This window comes from Aotus nancymaae, unplaced genomic scaffold (genome assembly GCF_030222135.1).
Source record: "Aotus nancymaae isolate 86718 unplaced genomic scaffold, 86718_ANA_hifiasm-v0.15.2.pri h1tg000004l, whole genome shotgun sequence".
Classification (NCBI taxonomy): Eukaryota; Metazoa; Chordata; class Mammalia; order Primates; family Aotidae; genus Aotus; species Aotus nancymaae.
Genome location: NW_026988415.1, coordinates 36,696,700 through 36,723,450, shown reverse-complemented (window position 1 = coordinate 36,723,450; position 26,751 = coordinate 36,696,700). Strand labels below are relative to the sequence as shown.

General features: G+C 37.0%; 1 protein-coding gene across 9 annotated transcripts in view; it reads left to right on the top strand.

The window, feature by feature from the left end:
- Positions 1-26,751, top strand: part of PAK3 (p21 (RAC1) activated kinase 3) — a 293,095-nt gene that overhangs the window by 229,389 nt on the left and 36,955 nt on the right. For all 9 annotated transcript variants that reach the window (XM_012451750.3, XM_012451746.3, XM_064361702.1 and 6 more), the window contains one exon: positions 6,355-6,418. In XM_012451750.3, the coding sequence (XP_012307173.1) occupies positions 6,355-6,418 (64 nt within the window). The remainder of the gene's footprint in view (positions 1-6,354; positions 6,419-26,751) is intronic.

The following is a 26,751-nucleotide window of genomic DNA, read 5'->3' as shown; positions in this document are numbered from 1 at the left end:
ACGATCCACCTTAGCCTCCCAAGTAGCTAGAATTTTAGGTGTGCACCACCATGCCGGCTAATTTTTTATTTTTTCTACAGATGGGGTCTTGCTGTGTTGCCCAGACTAGTCTTGAACTCCTGACCTCAAGCAGTCCTCCTGCCTCAACCTCCCAATGTGCTGGGATTACAGGCGGAGCCACCAAACCTAGGGAGTTCATCCTATGGTTAAGAGGGCAGATATTGGAGCCAGAAGAATCTACATTTAAATAATAGATTCATTGCTATTAGTTGTGTCACCAAGGGCCAGTTATTTGAATTTTTTGGGCCTCCATTTTCTCATCTAAAAAGTGGGGATAATGATAAATAAAAACCTCAGCAACAGTATCGGGCACATCATAGGTGCTCAATAAGTGGTAGTTATTATTACATGAGTATAAAGCCTTAATAAGATAATACAGTGTGTCAAGCTTTGAAATAAGTCATCACTGGGTCTCGGTCATATACTTATACTAGCTGTATGTCTTTAGTCAAGTCAGTTAACATGTCTGAACATCAGTTTCTTTATCTGAAAGATGGAGATAATAATAGTGCCTATATAATAGGGGTTATGTGAGGACTAAATTAATTAAAGTATATAAGACATCTAGCACAATAAACAGTAGTATAAAATTATTATGCTATTTTTACAGAGTGAGAGTGATCATGATTTTCAGCATACAAATGGGGGTATGAGGTTTTACAGTGGGGCAGAATGATTGAAGCCAGGAATAATCCCAGATGTATGATCACTGTACAGAAGCCATCAAGTGTTGTGGACTCAAGGGCATCTTTGGAGCTTGGGGAAAGAGTAGAGGAGCTTGGGGAAAGAGTAGAAGAGCCTGTGCTGAGAGACTGAGAGGTAAAAGAGAGGAAAAAGGGAAACAGGGAGGTAGAAAGGTGGCCAACATCCCATAGTAGAGTGGACCTCATAAGCATGATGAAGAATAGATGGCACCCTCTACTAAACCATCCTTACCTTCAGCGTCAGTGGTCTGGTTACTAAGAGGTGGGCAGACCAGACCACAGAGCTATTCATCCTCCAATGCAGATACTGATTGTGGTGGCCAGACCAAGAGATCATTAATGGCTGAAATGAACAGATCATCTTTCAGTTTTACACAGACAAATAGCCTGGGTCTGGCTTGTTCACTGTGGTCTGTCCAGATCTGATGGAAAATAGAGAAACCCCTACATTTTAGTGACAAATTTCAAAAGCCATTGACTGTCAGTAAAATTGTGTAATACAGGAAATTTGTCTTCAACCTCCTTCCTCTGGGCCCCACAATCACCTATTCCTCATTTCTCGCCGCCCACAGCATTCCTCACTCAAAACCCTTTTTCCTAATTCACCCTCATATAGAACTGATATCAATTTAGAGAAATATTTTCATTTTTCTCAGAAATAAAAATCTTCATTATGCTAAAAGGATAATCTTTTAATGGTAGGAGTTCACCTTAGCTTAATATGTCAGAAAATATATTGATGGGATTTTCTGTCACTGTCACTGAACCCATATCATGAATGCTATTTTCAAATACAAGTATTTAGTGATTTCTTAAAATTTGTACTTTCAAATGAATGGTTTCTTTCTTATTTAGGAAGTTCTGGTAGGAAATTGTTCTGGTATTGCTTTTTTTAATCTTTTAATTTTGATTTGCTGATTTAAAAAAAATTCTCCTTATTGTGTCACAGTGTTTTTTCTTTATTGTAATTTGCAAAAACAAATTATAATAACTAATGGAAAAGATCACTTTAAAAACTTGTTTTGTAATTGAAAATGGTAAGCAAGGCCTCTTGCATACTTGCCTAACATCAGTAGATGGCAGCACACACTCTCCTGTGAAGGGCAATGGATGTGGAGACGCCATTTTATTTGAATAGCAGTTCAGTTCAGAAGCTTATCAAAATGGTTGTCTTTTGGTAATCCTCGTGAAAAGATTTATTTCCAGTTTTTTTCCCCCTGCATACCATGGAAATAAAGGTTGAATAATTTACTACCATAAAGCCACATTAACTGAACTCCACCAATTGGAATGGGTCATAATTCAGAAAGTGGCTTGGGCTGAAGCTTATTTGCTTTTTCTATAAGAAACAAGTTTGCTCTGCAACTTAATAGTAAAACTTTTTTAGAAGACTATAAACTGCTTAATAAAATTATGGTTTCAAGTGACTTCAAAATCATCATTTCCTTAAAATAAAAAAGTCCAGGCCCTTACTCATTAATAGCTAACTTTAATAAGGATGGCTCTCAGTTATATAGAAATCTGTTAGACAAGTTGAAAAACAAAATACCAACTTAGAAATTGCTAAATTGGTGGCATTCTATAGATATAGCTCAAGTAAAATATATTTTCCAACCTTGCCTTAAACTATGGAGCATTTACAAAAGGAAATAACTAATTGTATTTTATTTTAATTCGGCAAATATTTATTGAGTATTCAATATATTCTATACACAGCATTGTGTGAGGAGGCACTGAAGATATGGAGATGAATAAGACATGGCTCCTGTCCTTAAGACATAGTCTAAAAGGCAATATCAAATACCATGATATCAAATACCATGCACACACAGAGGAACCTATGCAGATGGCTACTTACTACATAGAGTAATTCAGCACAAGTGTTACATTGTGACCAAGACCTTAAATGAACCAGGAAGAACTGTGGAATTCCTATCATGTATATAATGTACTTTTCTATCCATGGATACAAAATTGAATGGATGCCAGATGATTATGGAATCCTTCAGATCTAATTCTTACAACTCTAAGTTCCAAATAGATATAGACTTCTGATGTATTAAGTACAGAGAGAGAGAAAGCAAGAGCAAGATAGAGAGAGAGACAGAGAGACAGAGAGAGAGAGAGAGAGAGAGAGAGAGAGAGAGAGAGAGAGAAGATACATTAGTAGCACAGAAAAGGGAAGTTGTTAATTATTCGAAGGAATCAGAAAAACCTTCTGAGAAGAGGCAACATCTAAGCTGAGTTTTTAAGAATAAATAGGAACTTGCCACAGAGAAAATATGGGAAGAACATTTCAGGCAGATAATGCGTGAAAGAAGACTTGAAGGTTTATGTCTGGGAACTCTGACTTATTCAGTGTTACTTAAATAAAGAATTGGCAGTGGATGGTGATATTGGAGTTGTAGGAGTAAGCAGGTGCTGATCATGAGCTACCATTAGTTTGTTATGCTCAGAGCATAAAGTTCTAGTGGGGAAGTAGTAAAATATGAGAAGAGAATGAAGCAGGAGCAAGATTAGGAACCTTGCATTGCCAAGGAGTTTTGGCTTTCGTATGTGGGTATTAGGGAGTTATCAGGTAATCCTGAACCAGAGAATCACACCATCAGGTCTGCACTTAGAGGGTCCTGATAGAGATGTAGAGCCTTGACTAGAGAGGGCAGCAGCTAGAAACCAGGAGTCTAGTTAGGAGGCTGTTGGAATAATCCAGGAAAAAGATGATGAGAGCCCAACCAAAGCAGCAGTAATGAGGAAGGGACACATTAAAAAGGTGTCTAGGAGATATCTTGTCCACCAAGATATAGGCCCCTGGTGGACAACTGCATGTGGGAATTGAAAGTAAGAGTCAATGATGACTCACGGATTTCTGACTCAGGCTACTGAATAGATGGATTGGCGTACTACTGACTGACATTGGAAATACAAAAGAAAAAGTATTATAACAACCCATATATTAGTGAAGCCTTATTTAACTTAATTGAAACGTGGACTTTCATTACAAAAACAAAACAAACAAAAAAAACCCCAACAACTTAATAAGTAATCCATGAGTGAAATGTTTAACTGATTATTTTTCCCAAGGTATGCTATCTACTGTTAGGTCTAAATTAAGTTATCTACTAGCCCAGAAAATAGACTGTTGTGTAAATTAGCATGAAGTATTTACTATCTGTGGCACATAACTGAGCACTTGAATACATATTTTCTCGTTCTTATTCATTTAATCAACAAACATTTGTTTAGTATCAGCTACTGTTCTAGGCTCCAACGTTATAGGGATGAAAAGACAAAGTTCCTGCCCTCAAGAAGCAGCATGTAAATCTCAGTAGAAGGATCAGAGAAGCTGGATAATTTGAGGTTTTATTGAAATGATAAATAAGAATTCATGGGTTAGATAGGAAAGGGAAAGGGGGAACACAAAGTGCAAAGACCTAGCACTAGATAGTGACAGTATTACTAAGACATAAAGTAGTAAGGGTGGAGAAAAAGAAGAATAATATAAAGCTAGACTGGTTAGATAGAAGCCAGGTGATGCTGAATGGTGAAGGGGCTTCTCTGTCTAACTACAGAATTTGGATTTAATCCTGTAGTGGAAAGGAGCATTTGAGTAATCATGAGCAGTGGAGCAAAATCACTCTGATATAGGATTATTGTACATCTTAGTCTGTCCAGGACAGTCTCATTTTATATGAATAATATGGTTCCGTTTTCCAAAGGCATGGAGTAAGAGGAACTAGAGAAAGCAGAATCTCTAAGTAGGTTATGACTGGCACAGTTGTTTGGATAAGAGATATTGAAGGCCTGAACAATAGCAGTGGCCATGGGCATAGAGAGAAGAGTATGAATAAGAGTGACAACTAGAAGGTAGAAGCTACAGATCTTCTCTTGATTAGTTCATATGTGAAAATCTCGTCTTACCAACTGAACACTTCTTTGTACCATGTGTTAGTAAGATATAACTCAAAGGTAATAATACTGACATGTTTGCATCCGAAAAGAAAGGAGGGCCAGAGGCATCCAAATAAATGATGCCCTTTAAAGTACTACCCTTGAAAAGCTGCACCCTCATTCCCATGATGGTTCTATAACCCCAAGTTTTTTCTGGGCCTTTTTGAACACTACTGCACTGAAGAGTCAGTGCTACTTCTGTGGTATTTATTCTCAGTGATAGCAAGTATTCATCCTCTCAGTGATGGATTGGATTTTTTGAAATAGCAAAACTAATATTTTTAAAGAGCCAAACATGATAAATTAATGGTTTCCTTATGTAGCTTATAAACTTACTAAGAAATGTTTGGAGCAATTTATAGAAACACAAAGTAGATTAGTCGTTGCCTAGGTATGTTTTTGGAAGCTAAAGGAGGATGGGGAGTAACTGCTAACAGGTAACAGGTACAAGGTTTCTTTCTGGAATAATGAAAGTATTCTAAAATTAGATCATGATGACATTTACACAACACAATAAATATGTTAAAAACATTCAATTGTACACTCTAGGTGGTTGAACTTTGTTATGTAAATCATGTCAGTAAATCTGAGAACTAGCAGTGTCCTAGGTTCAGAAATAGTTTTAAAAACACATGGGTATCATTACTTTATGATCAAACTTTGTTCTTCATTAGACTCATTTCCATCCCCACACCCTTAGCACTGTAATAGGTACATAGTAATTACTCTATAGATATTTGTCCAGCAGAATTAGATGTAGTATAGTGCTTAAGTTCAATTCAGAGAAGATAGTGATTTTACTAAATAGTGTGGATAAGTTCTTAGACTTTTTTTTAGCTATTATACCAATTTATGTACCCAGTATCAGTGAACAAGGGTTCCAATTGCTCTACATCATTGATAGCATTTGATATTGACAACCTTTTTAATTTTAGCCACTCTGATATGTCTGTAGTGTGAACTCATTCTGGTTTTAATGTGTATTTTCCGGAATATTGTGAGGCTGAGAACATTTTTGTATTTTATTTAACTTCAACTTTTGTTATAAAGGGTACACATGCAGGTTTGTTACATGGGTAAATTGTGTGATGCTGAGGCTTGAAATTCTAATGATGCCTTCACCCAGGCAGTAAGCATAGTACCTAATAGGTATTTCTTCAGCCCTCTTCCCCATCCTCCTCTGTCTAGTGATCCCCAGTGTTTATTGTTCCTATCTTTACACTTGTGTGTATTCAGTGTTTAGCTCCCACTTATAAGTGACAACATGCGGTATTTGGTTTTCTTTTCTTGCATTAGTTTGCTTAGGATTATGGCCTCCAGCTCCATCCCTGTCTTAGGTGTTTTTTTAATCTCCTAATATATAATATCATGAGAACTTTTTATAGAACATAAGCAAAATGGGTTATATTACTACTTTAATTAATATAAAACTATTTGTTATTTTAATAAATAGAAAGTATCATTTCTATATAAATTATAGCAATCACATGGGAGTATTTGTCTAATGTTTTATTTGACACTGACTCTGGCATCTTAATTTTCATTATTAAATTTAAAAATCAGTCAATAAATTTCTATTTCTCTCTCTCTCTCTCTCCCCTACACCTCCTCCTCTCTCCTTCTCTCCCCACCCATCTCTTAGGAAGCATTGTGAGTGTTGGGGACCCAAAGAAAAAATACACAAGATTTGAAAAAATTGGTCAAGGGTAAGTGATTGTTATTTGAAATATAAAAAGATGTGTATGAGCAACATACATTAAAATTAAAATTCATTAAGAGCTTGGGTTTCTGATAAATTATACTTATTTCCTGAATTATATTTGTGTCTTGCATTCTCAGTGTTGGCCTTTCAACTGGAGGGCTGACTGTTCATTAACCTAGGAGCACATCCTGCTGAAATCGTCATTATTGTTGGGCTGACGGTAACTTCTGTGGGGACATTTTGATGCCATGTAGTTAAAAGATTCAAACAGATTTCTCTAGAAAAAGCAGTAGGGTTATGGAAATTTCTAGCTTACATAAAAACCCCTTTTATCCCATTTCCCCCTTCAGCTACATGAATGGTATGATTAACATCCTGTTTTATTGTCAGAATGTAAAGTGACAAACTGAGGGTGGGGAACGTCCTTATGGAATGATCCGGAGGTAGGCAGAGTTGTCTGAGTGTGGAGGAAACAGACAATAATCCCTAAATGAGACCTAGTGCATCATTTTCAGTTAGTATACTTGTTAAAGATAAAGATTCCCAGGCTCCACTGCCAAAGATTTGATTTAGAAGTCTGGAGTGGAGTTAAGTGATCTGAAGTTTGCAAAAGTTCCTCAGATAATCCTGATAATCAGCAAGACAACGGAACCATTGCATTAGATTATTCACTAAGGCTGAAGGCAGAAGTCACCAGTTCTGAAAGTCAACTGTAATTATGCATGTCTCTCAGGCCTCAACGTGAAACTAGGCAGGTGGGTCTGAGCAGGCAACATCATTTGTAACAGGGCGAAGTTTTATTTAAAGGAAAGTGGAATCTTAAGGGACATCCTTAAATGAGGAGTGAGATGTATATTCAGGTATACCACCTACTGTATGTCAGAAATCAAGAGGCACCTCAGACTTCTCCTGGCTAAGACAAGGGGCTGAAGATAAAGGGTTACATCCAGTATGCTTGCAAAATTGTGCTAGCCCATCAGCCATTAGAATCTAATTATTTAGGGTAAGAGAAGGTAGAATTTCTTTAAGAACCTCACTGCTTTTCCTGGAGTACTTAGGTTTAAAAAAAATAAGTCATATATAAGCTTGACTATTTTTCATAATTTTATATTTTATTTGTTTATCCCCCTAGCTTTTGTACTAAAGTTTCTTTTGAAATTGCCAGTATATCTCAGGAAATAAGGGAAAACATTCATTATACATTTGGGCTAGAGAGTAGGTGAGGCACTCGTGGAAATTGTGCCTGGTGAGAATCAAGATGAGAAGACTCTAAGGGAGAAAGAAACTCAGGAAGAAATTCATGGCCAAGTTTATTTTTCCAGTCAAAACCATAATGACATTGTATTTGAACTTTCCAGTAGGCTAAAATATGTACCTATTGTTGCTCTTGCTTCTTTCTTTGTTATTTAATATCACTGGTATTCTCACTTGCTCACAAAAACGAAGAGCTTTGTGATCTCTAGAAGCTCCCTGTCACGCAATTGGTCAAATTAATATTTCTACTCATTGTTCTAAAACAGTGAGAAGCAACAGAACTTACCGTGATGATAGAGATGTTCTATATCTATGCTGTCCAACACGGTAGCCACTGACTACATGTGGCTATGGGGCACTTGGGATGTGGTTAGTGCACATAAGAAACTAAATTTATGTGAAATCATTTATTTGTTTAGCAGATATTTCTTGAACACCAATTATGTTCCAGGCACTATGCTAAGTGCTAGAGAGACAGAGATGGGTAATGATGGTGTGAACCCTCAAGGAACTTACAGTCTACACTGGTAACTGCTTGACAGGAAAATACAGGGTACAAGAAGAACCTTGAAGCAAGCTTACTCAATTCACCCAAGTGCAGAGCAGGGCTGGCTTCTACAGCCATTATCTCCCACTGGAAATTTTCCTTGTCTACCTCCAGTGGACTGTTTGTTTTGCTTAAGTAAGAAAGCTATACCTTCCCAAGTCCATATATCAACCTTAACTCCCCTTCTCCATGTGTAAAGGGTAAATACCACCAGGCAGGTTGCAAAAACACAGTGTTATGTACTAAGGGGACTCAGAAAACAAAAGTTGGCTTTTAGATTTTATTTTCATCTGGTTGAATCTCTGGTAGAGCTAACGATAGGAGGGGAAGGGATATTCAGTCCACTTAGAAATAGCAGTCCAAATCATTGTTGTCCAGTATGGTGGCCAGTAACCACATTCGGCCACTGAGCACTTGGAGATGTACTGTAAGTGTAAAATGCACACATGATTTCAAAACCTTAGTGTGAAAAAAGAATGTAAAATATCTAGTTAATACATTTTTTATTGATTGCATGTTGAGATATTTTGCCATACATTGGATTAAAGAAAATATATTATGAAAATTAATCTTTTAATAACCTTTAAATATGTAGCTCTAAGAAATTTAAAATATGACTTATGTTATATTTCTAATAGGCAGTAATTTCTAGTTGTAGCCTTAAATTGGGAATTATTTGTCTATGAATTTGTAAAGTGGTTTTCCATGGTTGTTTTTTGGAGAGTGGGAAGTGTTAAATTTTGTTTTCATTGTTCCAACTAAAAGCCAACTGAGCCAAAAATAGCACTGAATTTTAAAAGGAAAAAAATACAAAATGGTTTCAGATATCTCCCAGATACTAGGTAATGAAACAAGACTAATTTTGCCAAGAACAAAGATCAGGCCGCCAAGCAACCTTGTGTAACAAAGAGATTTCCTCTCTTGGCTATTATTTATGCCTGTGACTTTTAAAGATGAAAAGGAAATTTTTCTATCTCTGAGTCTCTTTGTACAGTCTTCATAATCTGAAATGAAAAATCAAAACATAAATCCTGCTTACCACTGCAGAAAGGTCTATTTTAAATTCCCAGCAAGTTCATCATTTTAAAGAATGATAAAGTAGCGGATAGTTCACTCATAGGCCCAACATGGCTTTTTAATAAGTCCTTAGAGGGTAGGGAGTCTATTTTATTCCTAGTTTTGTCTTTGTTAGTGTTTAGTACCGTGCTTTTGCACTTAGTAGGCCCTCTAAAACAATTTTGTACAGTTATGGCCAACAGCTGGGTTCACTTTGGCCGGCTACAAAGAACTGCAAAGTTGTCTGCCAAATCTATCTTTCTGGGTCTGTTTTTGCCTCAACAAATATTTGTTGAGCTAATGAAAATGTTTGTCTTTCCACCGCATCTTCTTATTCATAAGTGAGCGTTGAACAATGAGAACATATGGACATGGAGGGGAGCAACACACTCCTGGGAGGGGCCAGACAGGGGGTGGGGGGTGAGGGAAATGAGAATATTAGGACAAATAACTAATTGCATGCAGGGGTTAAAACCTAGATGACGAGTTGATAGGTGCAGCAAACCACCATGGCACACGTATACCTATGTAACAAGCCTGCACATTCTTCACCTGTAACCCAGAACTTAAATTTTTTTTGAACAAAAGAAAATGTTTGTCTTTCTAGCTGTCCCTTTCCTCTGTCCTGTGTATTTACATGTGGATGTACATGTCTATCTTGCTCCTCCTGTGTCTGTCTTTCCCTGTTTTTCCTTAATGTGTATTTATATCTTTGCCTTTCACAATGACATGGTCAGCCTCACCACATGTGATTCCTTTATTCTCTGGGTGTTTGTGTGTGCTAACGTCTGTCTTCTTCATGCATGTTGGCCTCACATTCTACTGCCCATTTTCACACACACCCCACAACCCAAATGGTCATAATGATATAAAATCAAGATGTATGTAAGATATAATCTACTAGCTTAAATCTATTTACTATGATTTTATCATCTATTTAATTTACTAATTTTATTTTTTGATCCTAGCAGATTGTTTTCTCTCAGTTCTTAATTGTTAAGGTAAATAAGCAAAATATTCATTTCTTTCTTTCTGGACCAAAAACAAATGAAGCCACATCCCACTTAATATCAACTTTCTTTTTACTTAAGTGGCTTACAGCTGATTTTTTCATGAATTACTGCCCTAAGTTATATAAACTAGCCTCTACTCTCAATATGTAGAGTCGTAAAATTGTATCTGTGTTTTTAATTGCTTTTGCCTTACCTATTATTATAGTGACATTCAAAATTGTTGTCAATAATCATTTGGTGTTAGGGATAATCAGTCCCAGTATTCTATTCTCAGCTCCAGAGAGCACAACAGTTCACTCATTTTCAGGAGCTGGATTTGAGAAGAGCTTCTCCATTAATCAACCTGATTTACTTGGTAAACTAAATTTTTCTCCAGCATGGGTTTCTGCCATCCCAGCATTCAGGCCTGGGGCCAGAGAATTGGGCTCCATCTTCCAAAAATCAACTTCAGAATCACATGTCTAATCATTTGAGGCCATAGCTGTGAGTCGATGGCTAAAAATGACATTGTTTCACTGGGTTTGCTGTGAAAAATCTTCTATAATTGGCCACCAAATCCAGACATTTTGAGCAAATTTATGCAAAGTTAAAAAAAAATAAGGAAAGAAAGAAAAGATGTCAGGTACCCCAAAAGTATCATTAACTTAACAACATGAATTTGTCAGAAATATATCTGGTATGGACTTGAGAATCTTCACTTTCTAGAATACTTATATAAAATAAGTTGTTTAATAAATGAGGTAGAGTGAGACAACAAAATCAAATATTTATTTTTAGTCAGCGGCTATCATTGGCAACCCTGTGTAATTCCTGAATAAGCAATAGCTATGTAACAGAGTGCTGAATTTACTAACATTGGCAGCTGTCTTCACAGATTTCTCATTATTTGAATTCATGTTAGGATCTTTCCTTAAATGAGAATGCACTGAAAAACAGGCCTTTTTTCTCTTTCAGGTTCATATTGTCTTTTCAACATTATAGTAGAAAAATATTTTTGAGGAAGGAGCTCAGAGGATCCAGTTTAACAAGTAACTTTTTAACATCAGTGAACCTTTAATGAATGCCTACTATGTGTAATGTAGAGTTACATTAGAGTTACACTTAAGAATCAGGTTCTGGGAGTTCACAGTGACCTTTATATTTGTTGTCCCTCTGAGTATTTGACAGGGAGAAAAGAAGAGTTGTATCAAGAAATAAGATGAACACCTACCCCCAATAATGTACCTTTCCTCTATATTTTATTTACACACTCATCTTCACTGTCATCTCTCACACGAATACTTCTTTGGCTACCCTGATCCTAGTTGACCTTTTCTGTGTTTCGTTTTTCTGAATCCTACAGATTATATCTGTGCCAGCATGTATTCGCCACTTATATTGTAGCTTGTCTGGACATGTAAAATTGCTTGAAACTTTGAGGAATGTAGAGAAATAAAGGGAGAATTTTTGAAAAACCTGAAGAAAAAGAAAGAGGATTCTGAACTCAGGGCTGTAGATAAATTATTTAATTTCTTTAACCATCAGTTTTCTCATTCATAGTAAGTAGAATGCACACATCTCATAAGGTTGTAAAAACAACTAAGAGAAGGCATTTGAAGTCCTTAGCACAGTACATGGCACGCAGTTAAATGCTCAGTAAAAGCTAGTTATTATTAGGGATGAAAGACACATTCATATCTTGCTATCATATAGAACAGAATATAATAAATATTGTGATGAAATTACAAAAAGCTCTGTGGACAGAGAGGAGGGACAAATTATTTACAGCCAAAGAGAGGGTTATGATGGATTCTTAGAGGAGTGTACACTTGAGAGTGACTTTAGAGGGTATAGGAATTTAGCGAGTAGGGGTTATGGGAAGTTTTGTTTGAACGAGTACTTATTTCAGACTGTAGATTTCATTCACTTTGGTGTCTCTAAGGACTGCATCACTGCCCCAGCATATATGCTCAAATATAAAATAACACAATAAGATATGAACTGTTAAATGTGTGTGTATATATATATATGTATATATGTATATATGGTTGAAAGTCTATTATGATGTTTAATTTGTTAATTTACTTTCATTTATGTATTTAAAACCACGTATTTTATAAACTATTATTTTGTAGATATTTTTCTACTCTCATATTTTATGAATGGTATAATTCAAAATCTCCTTATGTGTCATTCTTTTTGTAATCACTAGAGATTATTTTTGAGTCTTTAGCAGTTATTTAAATATATTGCCTGACTTCCATCTAAGATAATTGAGATTTTGAACCCACATAGAATTCTGTTCCTGGATATTTATTCCTAGTCACAATTACCCATTTATATAACATTAAGATTTTTGTTTTCTGAATTTGTCCTGTAGATGTATATTTAGGCTTTCACAACATGTATCTACTATTTGCTATATGACTTTTTAAAATTTCTATTACAAATTGTCGTACTTACACAAGTAGGAACATAACACAGGAACTTCTGTATTCTTATCTCTCAGATTAAACATTTTTTAACAATTTTTAGTAAAATCACAATGCCATTATAACATCTACAAACAATTAACAATTGCTTTATATCATTTAACTCCCAGTCTGTAATCAGAATTCTCTACTTGTCACAAAATACTATTTTTATAATTAATTTGTTCAAATCAACATCCAAAGGAGAGCTACACATTGCGTTTGTTGTGTATCTTATGTCTATATACCCTGAAGCAGTCTCCTTTTTCCACTCTCATTATCTTGTTGAAGAAACTAGTTGTTGTCTTGTAAAATGTAGCACTTTCTGGATTTGTCTGTTAGTTTCATTTGCTGTCATATAACTTGCTCCTTGATTCCCTGTATTTTTTTCTTTTCTTTTCCTTTTTTTTTTTTTTTTTTTTTTGAGATGGAGTTTCGCTCTTATTACCCAGGCTGGAGTGCAATGGTGTGATCTTGGCTCACCGCAACCTCCGCCTCCTGGGTTCAGGCAATTCTCCTGCCTCAGCCTCCCAAGTAGCTGCGACTACAGGCTGCGCCACCATGCCCAGCTAATTTTTTGTATTTTTAGTAGAGACAGGGTTTCACCATGTTGACCAGGATGGTCTTGATCTCTTGACCTGGTGATCCACCCACCTCGGCCTCCCAAAGTGCTGGGATTATAGGCATGAGCCACCGCACCTGGCAATTCCCTGTATTTTCTATAATTGGAAGTTACCTGTAGAGGCTTAGATTCAGGTTAAGCTTTTGCAACATTTATTCATAGGGGGTACTGTATGTTTCATATTGCACACCACACCGGGATACACACACTGTCTGATTGTCCCATAGTTTAGTAATAAGTAGATTGATCAGAAGATTCAATGGGTGACTGTCTGTCTCCTCCTATGTAAAATTTTCCATCAGCTTTTCATCCAATGATTTCATCTATTGTTGGTTTTTGTTCAAATCAATTATTTCATTAGGGACAGAATAGTGATTTTCTAAGCCTGTAATTTTTTTCACACTTCTTAACTAGAATGCTTTTGTTGAAAAGAATTTTACCTCATCAGCTAAGACTCTGGTTATCCTGAAATACAGTTTATATAGGAAAGTCAAAATAAATGCTTAAGTTTTTCTTTTTCTTTTTTTTCCTGAGATGGAGTCTCACTCTGTCACCTAAGCTGGTGTGCAGTGGCACCATCTCAGCTCACTACAACTTCCATCTCCAGGATTCAAGGGATTCTTCTGCCTCAACCTCCCCAGTAACTGGGATTACAAGCATGTGTCACCATGCCCAACTAATTTTGTATTTTAGTAGGGACAGGATTTCACCATGTTGGCCAGGCTGGACTTGAACTCCTGACCTCAAGTGATCCACCCACCTCAGCCTCCGAAAGTGCTGGGATTACATGTGAGAGCCACGACGCCTGGCCAAATGCTTGATTTTTAAATTGCCAAATTTCAGTGTAAAGAATTAGCATGGAGTTACCTACAAAAGTGTTCAATAAGGGGCATTTTGATTTTTTAGTAGGGGAATTTTGTTAAATATCTTTATAAAGTCTTAAAATTTTATATGTTCAATATGTTTCACTGAGTTGCATCCATTATTGTTTATGGTGGTCAAACTATTCCATCTTCGGCTAAGTTTTGACAGAGGTGTTTTAATAGCTTGTTTATGACATCTAGCATTTGCAGTTATGCAGTCATACCCTCTGAAATAACTTATTTACATCCTTTCTTTGTAATTCTGACAGGCAGTCCCTATGAGCATTCAAAAGCAGCATTAATTGAGAAGATATCAACCTAATATGTCCTTTCAGAACTGTATTTTATAGTTAAATGAATATGGACAAGTACCAATTACATGAAAGATTTTTATAAGAATTTGAATATAAGGCAGTTCCATTTTAATGAGGAGAAATTAGGGGGAAAACCCCTTATCTTGTATTTGGGTATATATGGTGTATTTCTGTGCATGCATGTGTGTTTGTTGTAGGTATATTTTTTAGCACAAATGGTAACATACTATATATCTGCTTTTCTATTATGTTTCTATGTTTTAGAAATGGTTCTATATTTGTACCTCATACTTTTTGAACAGAAAAACAGTGTTTTGTTGTTTGGATATACCATAATTTATTGAACTAGGCCCCAATGGATATAGATATTTAATTTGTTTTTGATGTTTTGCTATTATAAACAAGACTTCTGTGAAGATCCTTACAAATAAACCATTTTATACAAATTTATCATTAGAATAAATTCCTAACAGTGGAATCGTTATGTAAAAGGATATGTGCATTTTTTTTTTTCTGAGTTATCCTCCTAGAGGTTTTCTTATTTAACACACCATCAACAATGTATGTGAGTGCTGGTTTGCCCACACCTTTGCCAACACTGCTGTATTCATTTATTTGGGATTATATTACTATAATAAAAACACTCCCACACTGACTTTTTTTGAAAGGAAAATAAATAAGAAAGGAACTCTAACAAGAAAACATGTGGCAAAACAAAAGGCTATCCTGAAGAATTCATTAGCCAATGTAGTCCATGTCTTTATGATACCAAAGTATCTTCATTACATGTTACATCTCTCCATATATTAGATTAGCTATCCAGCTATGTTCAAAAGAAAGTGACAATGAGAGTATTTCTTGAAATCATTTTTCTCTTACACGTAGATATGCATCTGGCCAAAGGAATTTTGTCTAACATCTGGATCTTTGCCAATCATATCATTATATAGAATGATGATATACTCAATTTATCAATAATTGCAAACAAATTTTACTGCTAGCTATGTGTAATCAAGCCCTCAGTCCCTGTCTCTCTAAATTAGTTTTAGTTTTAAGACTTCAGAAACTAAATATATAATGTTAGGTATTTTTCAGACTTATCTCTGCTGCTCAGTGAGAAGCCCCCTTCTTCTTACTCTAACATGAAAGTCTCATATTGAAGATGAATAGCATTGAAACTTACTTCTTAAAAGACCTGATGAATAACAATGTGGTTTAAAGAACCTGACAAAGGCCGGGCGCGGTGGCTCAAGCCTGTAATCCCAGCACTTTGGGAGGCCGAGGCGGGTGGATCACGAGGTCAGGAGATCGAGACCATCCTGGTCAACATGGTGAAACCCCGTCTCTACTAAAAATACAAAAAATTAGCTGGGCACGGTGGCGCGTGCCTGTAATCCCAGCTACTCAGGAGGCTGAGGCAGGAGAATTGCCTGAACCCAGGAGGCGGAGGTTGCGGTGAGCCGAGATCGCGCCATTGCACTCCAGCCTGGGTAACAAGAGCGAAACTCCGTCTCAAAAAAAAAAAAAAAAAAAAAAAGAACCTGACAAAGCAGTGTATAGCATAGAACTCAGGTGCTGGAATAAAACCTCTCACATTTTTTGGGGGGTGGTTGTTCAGGAAACTATGGGCAAGAGTGGTATCTAGTGTACTTATAGAAGTGATTCTTTGGGTAGGACCACCCACTCCAAAAGTATTTGCCTCTTCATCGGATCTATTTTGGGCCACACAAGGTAGAACACTGCTATGAAGCACTAAATAGATGTAGTCTGAGCTTTATAAAAGGCTTTGTGATGTAGGAGATTGGAAATACATTAGCATTTGTGAAGAACAATGTTTATGGAGCAATGGAAGATGCTCTTTGTTCCACTTAATGCAAGTGCACTATGTTGTGTGCTATCCCTTGTAAAGAATGATGCCAGTCAATCAAACACCATTAGTAGAGTTTGCACGTTAGTTGTATTTTCCAGCCATAGTAATGAGCTTGTTTTAAGCCACCTGCCCCGCTTTCCTGTCCAGGCCCTCTTGAAACCAATAGCACACACTGTGAAGCAGCTGCTTAGACTTAATGTTGGAGTGAGTAGCCGAGAGTTATCTGGCCTTTCCAGGGATTAAGCCTTGTAATTGTGGCCTCATTATCACTGGACTATAACCCACTGAGCTCCCTGGCCCCACACCCATAATGTGTTACAGTTCTATTTAAAATTAGATGACCATGAATACTCTGAGAAAAGTCATGCCCTAGCTAAAGAACAGAAAATTCCCTGTTCTGATTTATAATCTTAGTAATTAAAGACTATACCATCTGGCCCCAGCTACATTCTGTATACTTAGAGCAGTACTGAGATAACATGATTTTTACATAATTTTATTTTTTCAAATTTAGAGATGCATTTTCCTGAGCCTTAAATGGTACATCTCTCAACAAAACAAGTAACTATATGGTAGTTAGTGAGACAATATCCTATCTAGACAATAAGCAACTATATGGTAATTAATATAGTGAGACAATATCTAGATAGGAGCCTACAAGTAGTAACTTTTTAAATACTCAGCAAAAGATAAAGTCTATTCCAAAAAACTAACCTCAGTTCATTTGCAGCCACATGACCAATCTTAATTGAGTCGGCAAACAAAACAACAACCTGTGTGTGGTTATACCGAAGGAATAAAACATACCATGTCCTGGGACAACCTAAATGGCTTGTGGGCTGAGTAGAAAATTAAAGGCAAGATAAACATTTTGAGGAGGCAGCTTAGCATAACGGGTACAAACACAAGCTTTGGGAAGTACCACACTTGCACTTAGCACTGATGTAAAAATGCTAAGAATCTATAGAAGAACATGAAATGGTGTTTAAGAGCATGGGCTGTGGAGACAAAGTAATGCATTTTTAAGCTCAGTTGCTGATTGTGAAACCTTGGGCAACCTACTTACCATTTCTTAGTTTCAATGTTCTCATTTGTAAAGTGAGGAAAATCGAATTTATCTCATAGAGTTGTACAGAGTGGACATTAAGTGAGATCATTCCTTTACAGAGAGCTGCAGAGAGTATGGCTCAATAAGTGAAACAACCTTTCTATAGCAGCAGCAGTAGGAGTACATGTAAAAAATAACGATCCTATATGGGGTTTAATCCCTGACCATGACCTCATTAGCACCAGATTTATACTTGTAAAACCTGAATAGGAATTTTGCCTATCTTTCTGGCTCCCTCATTCTTATTCCTACCAGACTCTTCTTGGACTTCATTGAGCCCTCTAGACCTCTTGCCCTTTTTGTTTTCTCCCAGTCTATAAGCTTATTCCTAGGCTCACATCTTTGCCCTTCTTTTCCTCTAATCCATGTCCATGCCAAAATCAAAGTGACGTATATAAATTATTAGTCCTACCATGTTGCTGCTTTTACAACTACTTATGATCATGGCTTGACATTGGCTCTTGGTGGGAAACATCAAAACCTGGTGAAGATTCCTGATAATGAAACTGACTTGTTTTTTGAGGAAAAGCCAGAATTTTAAATTGTTTGTTTCTTTCTGGACCCTTCAGGCTAGATGCCAGTGTTTCCATTTGAGTAGTAAGCGCTTGGCCATGTCAGGGAGAGACTGTTGATAAAGCATCTAATGTGATGCCAAGAAACCAGCAGTACTTATCACATTTTAATTGATGATGAGTCCAAATGATTGAGAAATCTGTTGTTATTATGGGCCTGTCCTTCCTGCTCTCTGGGCTTCAGATTTCTCATCTGTAATGAGAAAGTTAAACTGGATGTTCTTTATTTTCCTTTGAGTTCTGATAATGCATGATTACTTTGTGCTATCTGAAGGACTGATATTTGAAATAAAAATCTCTATCATAAAATAAAACATACTTCCTACAGGAATCTGGCTTTAATATAACTGCAGTGGAGGGATAATAGGACTCAATGTAATTAAATATTTAGCATAAAAATCAAATTGGCAGTGTTGCCCATTTGAGAACACCAGCCCCAGTGCACCAGAGAATTAGGAGTTTTAACGCCTAACTTTGATAGTTTAAGTTTTGGCATCCTTACATCCTAAAGTGCTACATGACACTGACTTTTTTTATTTTTAAGTTCTGGGATACATGTGCAGAATGTGCAGGTTTGTTACATAGGTATACACATGCCATGGTGGTTTGCTGCACCCATCAACTCGTCATCTACATTAGGTATTTCTCCTAATGCTATCCCTCCCCTAGCCCTGCACCTGCTGACAGGCCCCAGTGTGTGATGTTCTCTTCCCTATGTCCATGTGTTCTCATTGTTCAATCCCTACTGATAAGTGAGAACATACAATGTTTGGTCTTCTGTTCCTGTGTTAGTTTGCTGAGAATGACAGTTTCCAGCTTCATCCATGTCCCTACAAAGGACATGAACCCATCCTTTTTCATGGCTGCATAGTATTCCGTGGTGTATATGTGCCACATTTTCTTTATCTAGTCTATCATTGATAGGCATTTGGGTTGGATCCAAGTCTTTGCTATTGTGAATAGTGCTGCAAAAAACACACATGTGCATGTGTTTTTATAGTAGAATGATTTATAATCCTTTGGGTGCATACCTAGTAATGGGATTGCTGGGTCAAATGCTATTTCTGGATCTAGATCCTTGAGGAATCACCACACTGTCTTCCACAATGATTGAACTAATTTACACTCCCACCAAAAGTGCAAAAGTGTTCCTATTTCTCCACATTCCCTCTAGCATCTGTTGTTTCCTGACTTTTTTTTTTCTTTTTTTTTGAGATTGAGTTCCACCCTGTCACCCAGGCTGGAGAACAATGGTGTAATCCTGGCTCACTGCAACCTCTGCCTCCTGGGTTCAAGCAATTCTCCTGCCTCAAGCACCCAAGTAGCTGGGATTATAGGTGCACACCATCACGCCTGGCTAAATTTTTGTATTTGGTAGAAACAGGGTTTCACCATGTTGGCCAGGCTGGTCTCAAACTCCTGACCTCATGATCCGCCTGCCTCAGCTTCCCAAAGTGCTGGGATCACAGGTATGAACCACTGCGCCCAGCCATTTCCTGACTTTTAATGATTGCCATTCTAACTGGCATGAGATGGCATCTCATTGCCATTTTTATTTGCATTTCTTTAATGACCAGTGATGATAAGCTTTTTTTCATATGTTTTTTGGCTGCATAAGTGTCTTCTTTTGCGAAGTGTCTGTTCATATCCTTCACCTACTTTTTGATGGGATTGTTTGTTTTTTCTTGTAAATTTGTTTAAGTTCCCTGTAGATTCTGGATATTAGCCCTTTGTCAAATGGATAGATCACAAAATTTTTCTCCCATTCTGAAGGTTGCCTGTTCACTCTAATGATAGTTTCTTTTGTTGTGCAGAAGCTCTTTAGTTTAATTAGAACCCATTTATTAATTTTGGCTTTTGTTGGCATTGCTTTTGGTGTTTTAGTCATGACATTTTGCTCATGCCTATGTCCTGAATGGTATTGCCTAAGTTTTCTCCTAGGGTTTTTATGGTTTTAGGTCTTATGTTGAAGTCTTGAATCCATCTTGAGTTAATTTTTGTATAAGGTGTAAGGTAGGGATCCAGTTTCAGTTTTCTGCATATGGCTAGCCCGTTTTCCCAACACCATTTATTAAATAGGGAATCCTTTCCCCATTGCTTGTTTCTGTCAGGTTTGTCAAAGATCAGATGGTTGTAGATGTTTGGCATTATTTCTGAGGCCTCTGTTCTCTATATCTATATATCTTTGGTCTATACATCTATTTAAGTACCAGTACCATGCTGTTTTGGTTACTGTAGCCTTGTAGTATTGTTTGAAGTCAGGTAGCGTGATGCTTCCAGCTTTGTTCTTTTGGCTTAGGATTGTCTTGGCTAAAGAAGATTTCAGGCCAATATCACTGATGGACATCGATGTGAAAATCTCCAGTAAAATGCCAGCAAACCAAATCCAGCAGCACATTAAAAAGCTTATCCACCATGATCAAGTTGGCTACATCCCTTGGATGCAAAGCTGGTTCAACATATGCAAATCAATAAATGTAATCCATCACATAAACAGAACAGATGACAAAAACCACATGATTATCTCAATAGATGGAGAAAAGGCCTTTGATTAAATTCAGCACCCTCTGATGCTAAAAACTCTCAATAAACCAGGTATTGATAGAATGTATTTCAAACCAATAAAGGTATTTATGACACACCCACAGCCAATATACTGAATGGGCAAAAGGTGGAAACATTCCCTTTGAAAACTGGTGCAAGACAAGCATGCCCTCTCTCACCACTCCTATTCAACATAGTATTGGAAGTTCTGGCCAGGTCAATCAGGCAAGAGAAAGAATAAAGGATATTCAAAGAGGAAGAGAGGATGTCAAATTGTCTCTGTTTGCAGATGACATAATTGTGTATTTAGAAAACCCCATCATCTCAGTCCAAAATCTGCTTAAGGTGATAAGCAACTTCAACAAAGTCTCAGGATACAAAATGAATGTGCAAAAATCACAAGCATTCTTATACACCAAAAATAGACAAACACAGAGCCAAATTGTGAGTGAACTCCCATTCACAATTGCTACAAAGAGAATAAAATACCTAGGAGTACAGCTTACAAGGGATATGAAGGACCTCTTCAAGGAGAACTACAAACCACTGCTCAAGGAAATAAGAGAGGACACAAACAAAGGAAAAACATTCTATGCTCATGGATAGGAAGAATCAATATCGTGAAAATGGCCATACTGCCCAAAGTAACTTATACATTCAATGCTAACCTCATCAAGCTAACATTGGCTTTCTTCACAGAATTAGGAAAAAAACTACTTTAAATTTCTTATGGAACCAAAAAGGCACCGACTTTTTAAAATTAAAGTGAATTAAAGTTTAATTTTGTAAATACATGCATGGAGATATTTTGATATACCCCACGCCATTGCAAAGCTCATCTTTGTAAATCAGTGCAACACTGTTAGCATGAAGATTGTTTCTTTGGGAGTATACATTACTGTACTTCAATTATTATAAGAAGAGTGCTTCCCAACTTCACCAAGATTCCTTCAATTATTTGTCTTTGTAAACTTCAGGTTTATAATTTTGATTGTTGAACTGTATTTATTAATAGTTTATTGTACTTTATTAAGCAAAAAACACATATAACTGCTAATTGAAGCTTTTAATCATCATTTGATATTCAACATAATTACAAGTTGATATAATTCTAGCTAAAAGGAAGTATATGTGATACTTGAATTAGCTGTTCTCAGATAATTGTCAATTTTTTTGTTAGGAATTTTGAAACATCAAATATTTTGAAAACTCCCAGATACTTACAGAGCTTCCTTGTGATTTACACACTAGAATTTGAGAACTTAATGAATATATTAGGAAATAACCAAATAATAATTATCATTATTGCTAATATTTATTGGGAAATCACTATATTCCAGAACTATATATAGTTAATCTTCCTTTAATCCTAAATCACAAAGAAGTTAAATTCCTTAACCAGAGTTTGACAACTAGGAACTAGTAGGACTTGAACCAGGGGAGGTTTGAGTGAATATGAGTGAGGACTACTGTTCTGAACCCAGCAGTGAACAATGAGAGAGCTTTAATAGATGACTCTTGAAGGAAGTTGAGATCTCTTGAAGAAGAGAATCATATTTATATCTGTTGAATTTTAAATTGTTAGACTATAGAAAAGCATCAGAACCGGGGTGCAGAAAAATGTTGAGGTTGCTAAGATATAGCTGGGGATAAGGTACTAAATTTTAATTTGCAGGTTAGTACCTAAATTTGTGCATTTGAGTTGAAGATTGTGCAAAGGCTAGAAGTTGCACAAACCAATACTGGTCAGAACAGGGAGTTCCAACCACCTAACAACATGTTTGGTTTGAGGGGATTGGTAAGTGGGGTAGGAGAGGATATTACCATTTTATGACAAGAGAATCAGGGTACAGGGTAGGGAAATTTATATATATACACATTACACAATTGATATATGCAGTAAGGGGAGAGGGCAGGGGAGGAGAAAGGCTCATTTTTAGTAGACAGCTGGTGCTCTAGAGTTTCAGGATCTTTAAACCTCTGTGGATTAGTAATTTGTAGCAATTTTGTACCCCTGTATGCCATAAATCCCAGGATACCGAGATTTCAGGGCTAGAACTCTAGCAATTTTAATACAATGAAATGCTGAGCGTGCTGGAGGACCAAAAACCCAAGAATTTGAAAGGTAAAGCTCTGCAAATGTTAAACATAAACCCCCCTTGTATTCCAAGTCAATCACAATTTTAGCCCTTAGGACAGTGGAAACGGGGTTGGAGTTAGGGGGACAGGGGTGTTGAATAATGGAAAGGCCACCCAGGCAGGCATTTTCGGTCTCCTTCCCTAGCTTTAACTGGGGCAGCACCCAATTTATTTGTTTAATATGTTGAGGGTTTTTTCATACACTTCCATTTGATAAAGTCATTCCAACTTTCAAGAAAAGGGTAAAACCACTTCCCTAGGGGGAAAGAAAGGATGTGGAACCTCTAAAAAGTATTCCAATAGTTTACCTCAGCTTCTGTCCTTTTTGGAAATAGGGGCAGATATTAGTGAAGATGCTTTGTCTGGGAGGTTGAGAGGGGCCAACTAATCGATTAGTGTATCAGTCATCCCCTACTGTGAAACCAGTAACAACAGCATCAACAACAAATGATGATAATAGCGGTTGACACATAGGCATCAACTCTAATCTGACACAGGGATAAATGATTACATAGATTGTGCCATGCAATTCTCCACTGCCCTGTGAAATAGGTACTATTATCTCATTTTGCAGATAGTCTTACTCTTCTGTATCTAAAGGAATTGTGCACATGGCCTAAATACATGGGAATAAACTAAATAGTCACTTTATTTATTTAAATTTATTTTAGATTTAGGGAGTACATGTGCAGGTATGTTACCTGGGTATATTGCATAATGCTGAAGTTTGGGGTACGAATGAGTCCATCACCCAGGAGTGAGCATAGTACCTAGTAGTTAGTTTTTCAACCCTTACCCTCCTCTATCCCTCTCCCTCTAGTAGTCCCCAATGTCTATTGTTGCCATCTTTATGTCCATGAGTACCCAATTTTAGCTCCCACTTAGATGAGAATATGTGGTATTTGGTTTTCTATTCCCGCTTTAGTTCACTTAGAATAATGGCCTCCAGCTCCATCCATGTTACTGCAAAGGACATGATCTCATGCTTTTTTTTTTTTAAAGAAGAAAAAAGGAAGAAAGAAAGAAAGAAAGAAGAGGAAGAAAAAGGAAGAGAAAGAGGGAGAGAGAATGGGAGTATTGCTTTATTGCCCAGGCTAGAATGCAGTCTAAAAATGGGAATTGAAAACCTCTTTTATGCCAATAATTGTGCTTAACAATGGAGACGGGAAGGAATAAGGGAAGAAAATAACAAACGAGCAGCCAACCAAGATTTCATTTAAACCTATGAAATGCTATGCAATTATTGAGGAGTGATTTACTTCCAATTATGTAGTCACTTTTGGAATAGGTGTGATACGGTACCGATAAGAATGTGTGTTTTGCATATTTGAAGTGGGGAGTTCTATAAATGTTTATTAAGTTTACTTGTTCCGGGTCTGAGTTCAAGTCCTGAATGTCTTTGTTAATTTTCTATCTCGTTGATCAGTCTAATATTGACAATGTGATGTTACAGTCTCCCACTATTATTGTGTGGGAGGCTAAGTCTCTTTTTAAGTCATTAAGAACTTGTCTTATGTATCTGAGTGCTCCTGTATTGGGTGCATGTATATTTAGGATCGTTAGCTCTTCTTGTTGCATTGATCCTTTTACCATTATGTAATGTCCTTCTTTGCCTCTTTTGATCTTTGTTGCTTTAAAGTCTATTTTATCAGAGGTGAGAATTGCAACTCCTGCTTTTTATTTATTTATTTTTGCTCTCCGTTTGGTTGGTAAATCTTCCTCCATCCCTTTGTTTTGAGTCTTTGTGTATCGTTGCATGTCAGATGGGTCTGGATTACAGCATACCGATGGGTTTTGGCTTTTTATCCAGTTAATAATATATATGAGTTTAATACTGCCATTTGATGCTAGCTGGCTGTTTTGCCCATTAGTTGATGTAAGTTCTTCATTATGTTAATGCTGTTTACTTTTTGATATATTTTTGGAAAGGCTGATACTGGTTGTTCCTTTATATATGTAGTGCTTCTTTCAGAAGCTCTTGTAAGGCAGGCCTGGTAATGGTGAAATCTCTAAGTACTTGCTTGTTCACAAAAGATTTTATTTTTCCTTCGCTTGTGAAGCTTAGTTTGGCTGGATATGAAATTCTGGGTTGAAAGTTCTTTTCTTTAAGGATGTTGAATATTGGCCCCCACTCTTTTCTGGCTTGTAGGGTTTCTGCTGAGAGATCTGCTGTAAGTCTGATAGGCTTCCCTTTGTGGGTAACCTGACCTTCCTCTCTGGCTGCTCTTAGTATTTTCTCCTTCATTTCAACCCTAATGAATCTGACGATTATGTGCCTTGGGGTTGGTCTTCTTGAGGAATATCTTTGTGGGGTTCTCTGTATTGCCTGGAGTTGAATATTGTCCTGCCTTACTAGGTTGGGAAAGTTTTCCTGAATAATATCCTGAAGAGTATTTTCCAACTTGGATTCATTCTCTTTGTCACATTCAGGTACACCTATCAAACGTAGATTAGGTCTTTTCACATAGTCCCATATTTCTTGGAGACTTTGCTCATTCTTTTTTATCCTTTTTTCTCTAATCTTGACTTCTCGTTTTATTTCATTAAATTGGTCTTCGACCTCCAATATCCTTTCTTCTGCTTGATCAATTTGACTGTTAAAACTTGTGCATACTTCACGAAGTTCTCGTGTTGTGTTTTTCAGCTCCATTAATTCACTTATATTCCTCTCTAAATTGTCTATTCTCGTTAGGATTTCCTCAAACCTTTTTTCAAGGTTCTTAGTTTCTTTGCATTGGGTTAGAACAAGTTCTTTTAATTCACAGAAGTTTCTTATCATCCACCTTCTGAAGCCTACTTCTGTTAATGGAACGCACTTGTTCTCCATCAGGCCTTGTTCCGTTGCTGATGAGGAACTGTGATCCCCTGTAGAGGGAGAGGCATTCTGATTTTGGGTATTCTCAGCCTTTTTACGCTGGTTTCTTCCCATCATTGTAAATTTATCCACCTGTCATCTTTGTGATTACTGACTTTCAAATTAGGTCTCTGAGTGGACGTCCAACTTGTTGATTCCCAGCGCCGAAATCTGAGCAATCCACTGTGCCGGCTAAAACAGTGGCATTAAGATTGATGGTGCTTTTCTGCCCAGGAATCTTCAGTCTAGCTCCCTTCTTGAGTCCGTCCTTCAATCAGCTAAATAGGCGGCTCTGTCTTCCCAGAGCTCCGAACAAAATCGGCCAAAAGGGGACCCAGTCCCGCTCACTCTGCACCAAGAACTGCCGCACCGAGGAGGCATGGGCAAAACTGCCGCGCCAGCCACAAGAGTCACACTGGCAACCTGTGGGGCTCCTCCGCTGGGAATCTCCTGGTCCGTGAGCAACAAAAATTCATGTGAAAGTGTGGTGTCCTCTCGTTCTCTGCACTTTCACTGAGAGCTACAATCCCAAGCTACTAGTGATCAGCCATCTTGGATCTCTCCCCCCCGATCTCATGCTTTTTATGGTTGCATAATATTCCATGGTGTACATGTATCACATTTTTCTTTATCCAATCCACCATTGATTGGCTCATAGGTTGATTCCATGTCTTTACTATTGTGAATAGTGCTGCAATGAACATGCAAGTGCATGTGTCTTTTTGATAAAGTGATTTATTTTCTTTTGGATATATACCCAGTAATAGGATTGCTGGGTCAAAATGGTAGTTCCATTTTAAGTTCTTTGAGAACTCTCCAAACTGGTTTCCACAGTGGCCGACCTAATTTACATTCCCTCTAGCAGTGTGTAAGTGTTCTCTTTTCTCAGCAGCCTTGCCAACATCTGTTGTTTTTTGACTCTTTAATAATTGCCATTCTGACTGGTGAGAGATGGTGTCTCTTTGTGGTTTTGATTTGCATTTCTGTGACGATTATTGATGTGGAGCATTTTTCATGTATTTGCTAGCTGTCTGTATGTCAAAAGGCATTTTAAAATCATATTTTACAATTAGAGTTAAGTAGTTTTTCAGGACTAATAGCAGCTGAAATATACACCAAATTGAGGTGATC